The sequence below is a fragment of the Carlito syrichta genome, unplaced genomic scaffold (genome assembly GCF_000164805.1).
Source record: "Carlito syrichta isolate Samal-C Ts95f unplaced genomic scaffold, Tarsius_syrichta-2.0.1 Scaffold130527, whole genome shotgun sequence".
NCBI lineage: Eukaryota > Metazoa > Chordata > Mammalia > Primates > Tarsiidae > Carlito > Carlito syrichta.
This window is the reverse complement of record NW_007074623.1, coordinates 155,095-161,792: the sequence shown is the minus strand read 5'-3', so window position 1 is coordinate 161,792 and position 6,698 is coordinate 155,095. Positions and strand designations below refer to the sequence as shown.

The 6,698-nt window shown below is 42.1% G+C and overlaps 1 protein-coding gene across 1 annotated transcript in view; it reads right to left on the bottom strand.

Moving 5' to 3' along the window:
• The window catches only part of INO80 (INO80 complex subunit), a 123,751-nt gene that overhangs the window by 32,455 nt on the left and 84,598 nt on the right, over positions 1-6,698 (bottom strand). Inside the window, exon 27 of the mRNA XM_008049101.1 lies at positions 1,212-1,306. Coding sequence (XP_008047292.1) covers positions 1,212-1,306 — 95 coding nt within the window. The remainder of the gene's footprint in view (positions 1-1,211; positions 1,307-6,698) is intronic.

Below are 6,698 nucleotides of genomic sequence, written 5' to 3'. Positions count from 1 at the left end.
CCACTTACCTCAGCCTCCCAAAGGCGCGGGATTACAGGCTGAGCCACCGAGCCTGGCTATGGATGTGTTTTATGCTAAATTATTTTATGTCTGAGTTAAACTATGCTTTTGAACTGAAATAAATTAAAAATTGAAACCTAAATACAAATGGCTATATGTTTAATTTTCTTCCCAAGAATCCAAAAGTTAAATAGCAACAGGCCATGCAATTAAGTGCCAGAATGTCAAAATTTTTCTGATTTACAGACATTAAGATCTGCTTTATTCCTCAATTCTCCAGGTCTAAGGAAGAAAATCAAGATGGAGTTCAGCAGATCTGTCACTAGGGGAGCCTGGCCTTCTTCTTGAGAGGAGCAGTAATCAGACTCTGCTTACTACAATGAGAACCTGCACTCAGGATAATTATGGCTCTGTAAACCATCAGCATTCAGCAGGTGGCATTTGAAATTTCATAGGCTCATTAGCAGGTGGGAGAGGTACTGTGGCCAAGAGCTGCCAGCTGAATAGATTACATACTTCTGTAATTTGTCATATTGCACTCTACTGCAACTATGCTAGAGGGAAAGCAGGAAAAGGAAAGGCACTTTTCCTTAAACTTACACAATATGAAAACATAAACAAACTAAAAATCAACTCTAAGTTGACACCGAAAAATGGCTACTGTTAATAATTAGGGCTTTAACAATTGTGGACTTTTTTCTACATAATTTTTTTCATACTGATTGTGAAGGATCTTGATTCATACTCAGAAATTGTTTACTGCCCTAAGAAATAGGCACTGATGTGGTAAGAAAAGCATATTTCAAACATAAAAATTACCAAGAACATTCTCTTTCTCTCTCTGACACATAGATCTGAATTTAGCAACCTCTTAAAATGGTAAAAATTACATCATGATTACTTAACAAGCTAAGATGTCTTGGCTTTTTTTTTTTTTTTTTTGAGTCAGGGTCTTATTCTGTCGCCCAGGCTGCAGAACAATCACAACTCACAGTAGCCTCAAACTCCTGGGCTCAAGCAATCCTTCTGACTCAGCCTCCCGAGTAGCTGGGACTACAGGTGTGTGCCACCATGCTGCCGTAATTTTTAAATTTTTTGTAGAGATGAGGTCTCACTATGTTGCCCCGGTGGTTGGCATTTTTTAAAACCCACCATTTCAAGCACTAGAGGAAAATCAAAAGAATAACGTTTTTAATTTTCATTAACATTACCTGTTCTGAAAATCAGCAACCATGTCTCGCCTCTCCGAGATCTTGGATGAGCCATCAAGCCTCATGTAGGTATGCTTCCTGTAAACCATATATTCCTGCCAATCAGGGTAAAAGGATATATAATAAGTCTGATGCAAATTACTTTATTCTAATTTTCACAAGCATCTATCAGCCTTCTACCTCATCTAAACTGGGGGCAAGTCATTATATCCAGAATAGGGAGGAAGTAACCCCAGAAGTACATGCATTTAATTTGTAAATGAGTTTATTGCTAGTATGTGAGAATCAGGGCAAGATGAAGATTGCAAACACCCTCAGTTTCAATCCGCTACTGGCCACTGCAGGCTCAACCTGCTGGGCTCCGGCAAACCTTCCGCCTCAGCCTTCCGAGTAGCCAGAATTACAGGCACATGCTACCATGCCTGGCTGATTTTTTGATTTATTGTAGAGATGAGGTCTCGCCAAGTTACCCAGGCAGGTCTCGAACCCGCGGGCTCAGGCAATCCACTCACTTCAACCTCCCAAAGCGCAGGATTACAGGCTGAGCCACCGAGCCGGCTATCTCTGTTTTATTTCAGTGAGCAACACCCTAATGTATCCCCACCAACAAATCCTTGCTGAATTATAAAGTCCTTGAAAGTATAGGCTAAGTTTCCTTCTCTCATCAGAGCATGCATCACTGTTAAGGGAGGCCTAAGTATCAGAGTGAAACAAAAGACAAGGTTAGAAAATGTTCCTGACATTATCTGAAACAGGAATTACAACTTTTAAGAATCAAGAGAGGCTGAGGTGAGTGGATTGCCTGAACACACGGGTTCGAGACCCGCCTGGGCAACTTGGCGAGACCTCATCTCTACAATAAATCAAAAATTAGCCGGGCGTGGTAGCGTGCACCTGTAGTTCCAGCTACTTGGAAGGCTGAGGCGGAAGGATTGCTGGAGCCCAGCAGGTCGAGGCTGCGGTGGCCGGAAGCGGCCACTGCACTCCAGTCTGGGCGACAGAGTGAGACTCCAACTCAAAAAAAAAAAAAAAAAAAGAATCAAGAGATCCAGGTGGGCACGGTGGCTTATGCCTGTAATTCCAGCACTTTGGGAGGTCAAGGCAGAAGGATTACTTGACATCAGAAGTTTGAGACTAGCCTGGGCAACATAGTGAGACGTCATGTCTACAAAAAATCCAAAAAATTAGCCGGGTAAGTTGGTGTGCACCTGTAGTTCCAGCTACTGAGAAGGCTGAGACAGGAAGATCGCCTAAGCACTGGAAGATGAGGCTGTGGTGAGTTGTGATCCTGCCACTGCACTCTAGCCAGGGTGACAGAGTGAGACCGTAACTCAAAAAAAAAAAGAAGTTGCAATTCCTCTTGTAGTTACATCCAAATGAACACTGACTTCCTCTTTTGTTACTGCGTATTACATTACCAAAAGTTCATTTGTACAAGAATCATCATCAAAAGTTCAACATAGTTGCCTATTCATACAATGATCACCATAAAACAGTTACTTCAGTGCTTTTTTTTTGAGTTGGAGTCTCCCTCTGTCGCCCAGACTGGAGTGCAGTGGCCGCTCCCGGCCACCACAACCTCAACCTGCTGGGCTCCGGCGATCCTTCCGCCTCAGCCTTCCAAGTAGCTGGAATTACAGGTGCTCACTACCACTCCCAGCTAATGTTTTGATTTATCGTAGAGATGAGGTCTCACCAAGTTGCCCAAGCAGGTCTCGAACCCGCAGGCTCAGGCAATCCACTCACCTCAGCCTCCCAAGGCACAGGATTACAGTCTGAGCCACCGAGTCCGGCAACTTCAGTTCTAAAATAACTTTTCTCTATTGAATAAGGCATTTCATTTGGAAAAGATTTCTGTTAATTAGTTTTCTGTGGTCAAATTTTTTTTTTGGTTGGCAGGGTCTCACTTTGTTGCTCAGGCTCAAGTATTCTTTCTCATTTATTCATTCATTCATTCATTCGTTTTAGAGTTGAGGTCTTAGTCTGTCACCCAGGCTGGAATGCAGTGGCATGATTATGGCTGACCGTAATCTCAACCTCTGGGTTTAGGTAACCCTTCTGTCTCAGCCTCCCAAGTAGCGGGGACTACAGATATGCCCCTCCATATCTGGCTAATTTTTTAAATTTCTGTAGCGACATGGTCTTGCTATGTTGCCCAGGCTGGTCTCAAACTCCTGGAGACAAGCAATCCTCCCACCTTGGCCTTCGAAAGCGTGGGATTACAGGTGTGAGCCACAGCGCCTGGCCTCAAATATTCTTAAATTGCAATACTGGGGGCAGTATATGTGACAGCTTACTTTTAGAATGAGTGTTACGAACGTAGCAGAGTCTCTGACTAGGGTAACTGTGAGGCAAAGGTGGTCAACAAAGTAGACATGCTTACTGATATATACTATCTTCACTATGCTTTATTTATTTTTACTATTTCTTTCTGTATCGGGGTAATAATCTCTGATAATCAAAAAGGAGCAGAGGATATTCCATCAGAGTGAGCGTCAGTGCACACTTTAAAGTCACCAAGTCCAGCCTTAACAGCCTCACTTAATAGGCTATGTTCAAAGTCAGCAGCTGAGATCTGATTAATTAGAAACTGTGTATTCACTAAGTTTTGCAGCTGGATCCCTCCCTTCTTCTTTTTGAAATTTAGACATGGCATCTTCCTATGTTGCCTAGGCCAAAGTGCAGTGGTTATTCACAGGTGTGCTCATAACCCGCTACAGCCTTGAACTCCTCGGCTCAAGCAATCCTTCTGCCTCAGTCTCCCAAGTAGCTGGGACACAGATACATACCACTGCACTTCAGATACCTGTTAAAGACGTACAACCATTTCCATATATCTTTCAACTCTGTACAAGCCAGGCTCGGTGGCTCAGCCTGTAATCCCGCGCTTTGGGAAGTTGAGGACAGTGGATTGCCTGAGCCCGCAGGTTCGAGACCCGCCTGGGCAATTTGGCGAGACCTCATCTCTACAATAAATCAAAAAATTAGCCAGGTGTGGTAGCACGCACCTGTAGTTCCAGCTACTTGGAAGGCTGAGGCAGAAGGATTGCCGGAGCCCAGCAGGTCGAGGCTGCGGTGGCTGGGAACGGCCATTGCACTCCAGTCTGGGTGACAGAGTGAGACTCCAACTCAAAAAAAAAAAAAGAAAAGAAAAGAAAAACAAAACTCTATACAGTTCATTCCCATGCCTGAGTACTACTGCTGGATGATTAATTTGATATTACTATGGTTTGCAGTAACTGTAACAATCTTAGCACTCCTGTGCATTAAAGAAGACTTATGAGACAGAAAGACCATTAACCAGTCCTTCAAACTAGTACAGCTACCTTGGAGAACATATGAAAGTCTTTCAAAAAATTAAAAATATGGCCGGACATGGTGGCTCATGCCTGCAATCCTAGCACTTTGGGAGGCTGAGGCAGGAGGATTTCTTGAGGCCAGGAGTTCAAGACAGGCCTGGGCAATATAGTGAGACCTAGTCTCTATTAAAAAAAACCTAGAAAATTAGCCAGATGTGGTGGTGCCTGCTTATAGTCCCAGCTACTCAGGAGGCTGAGGCAGGATAATTGCCTGACCAGGAGGTTGAGGCTGTAGTTGAAGCTGGGATCATGCCATTGCATTCCAGCCTGGGCAATAGAGTGAGACCCCAACTCAAAAAAAAAAAAAAAAAAATTACAACTAGAACTACCTTATGATCCAGCAATCCCACTACTGGGAATTTACCCAAAGGAAAATAAATCAGTATATTAGAGACATTTGCACCCCCATGTCTACTGCAGCACTATTCACCATAGTCAAGATATGGAATCAATCTAAGTGTCCAATAACAGATTAATGGATAAATAAAATACAGTGTGTATACACACACACACACACACACACACACACACACATAACCCCATGGAATACTATTCAGCCATAAAAAAAAAAAATGAAATGCTATCATTCATGGCAACAAAGATGGACCTGGAAGATTCACCTTAAGTGAAATAAGCAAAGAAGAGAAAGTTAAACACCACATGTTCTAATTCATGTGGAAGTTAAAAACTTTGATTTCTACTTCTTCATCTACTTCTGAAATTTTTATAGAGTTAAAAAAAATAAGTTGTTCTCACAGAAGTAAAAAACAGAACAGAAGACACTAGAGGCTGAGAAGGGTGGGGGAAGGGGAGGGAATAGGGAGAGATATTTTAAAGGATACAAAACTACAACTAGATAGGAGGAATAAGTGCTAGTGTTCTATACCACTGTAAGATGACTATAGTTAACAATATGTAGTTTCAAATGGCTAGAAGACAGATATAGAATGTTCCCAACTAAAAGATATGATAAATGTTTGAGATGATGAATACACTAATTACCCTGAACTATATACTATATAGATGTATTGGGATATCACTGTGTACTCCATGAATAAGTACAATTATTTGTCAATTAAAATGACAGTAAAAATAAAAATTACTGAAGAAGTCAACAAGGTTATAGACAAGATGTATTGTTGGCATTTGAATAGTGATGCTCAGCTAGGATTAGGAATACACATGCCTGGACTTACCCCAGGGATTCTGACTCTGTGGGTCTAGGTTAGGACTTGGACTAGTTTGTTAGAAAGACTATTATGAAGAAAGACAAAAAATAGTAAGTGCTGGTAAGGTTGTGGAGAAGAGAGAAATCCTGGACACTGTTGGTGGGAATAGCCATTATGAAAAACAGTATGGAGGTTTCTCAAAAAATTAAAAATAGAACTATAACATGTCTAGCAATTCCACTACTGGCTATATACTCAAAGGAAATTAAATTAATATCTCAAGATATCAGCACCTCTATCTTCACTGCTACATTATTCAAAATAGCCAAGACATGGAATCAATCTAAGTGTCTATCAATGAATGGATAAAGAGATTGCGGTATATATACACAATGGAATATTATTCAGTGTTAAAAAGAAGGAAATTATGCTATTTATGACAGCATGTATGTTCCTGGAGGACATTATGCTAAATGAAATATGCCAGGCACAGAGAGACAAACATTGCATATTACTTATATGTAATGTAAGTAATCTATAAAAGTAAAAACCAAAAAGTCAAAAGCTCAGAAAAGCAGAGAATAGAAGGGCAGTTGCTGGGGCTGGGAGAAATGGGAAGATGTGGGCCAAAGATTCAGTTATGTAAGATGAAAAAATTCTGGAGATGTACTGCATAGTTAATAATATTGTATTGAGCCAGGCTAGGTGGCTCAGCCTGTAATCCCGCGCCTTTGGGAGTTTGAGGTGAGTGGATTGCCTGAGCCCGCGGGTTTGAGACCCGCCTGGGCAACCTGGTGAGCCCTCATCTCTACAATAAGTCAAAAATTAGCCGGTGTGGTAGCGTGTGCCTGTAGTTCTAGCTACTTGGAAGGCTGAGGTGGAAGGATCACTGGAGCCCAGCAGGTTGAGGTTGCGGTGGCCGGGAGCGGCCACTGCACTCCAGTCTGGGTGACAGAGTG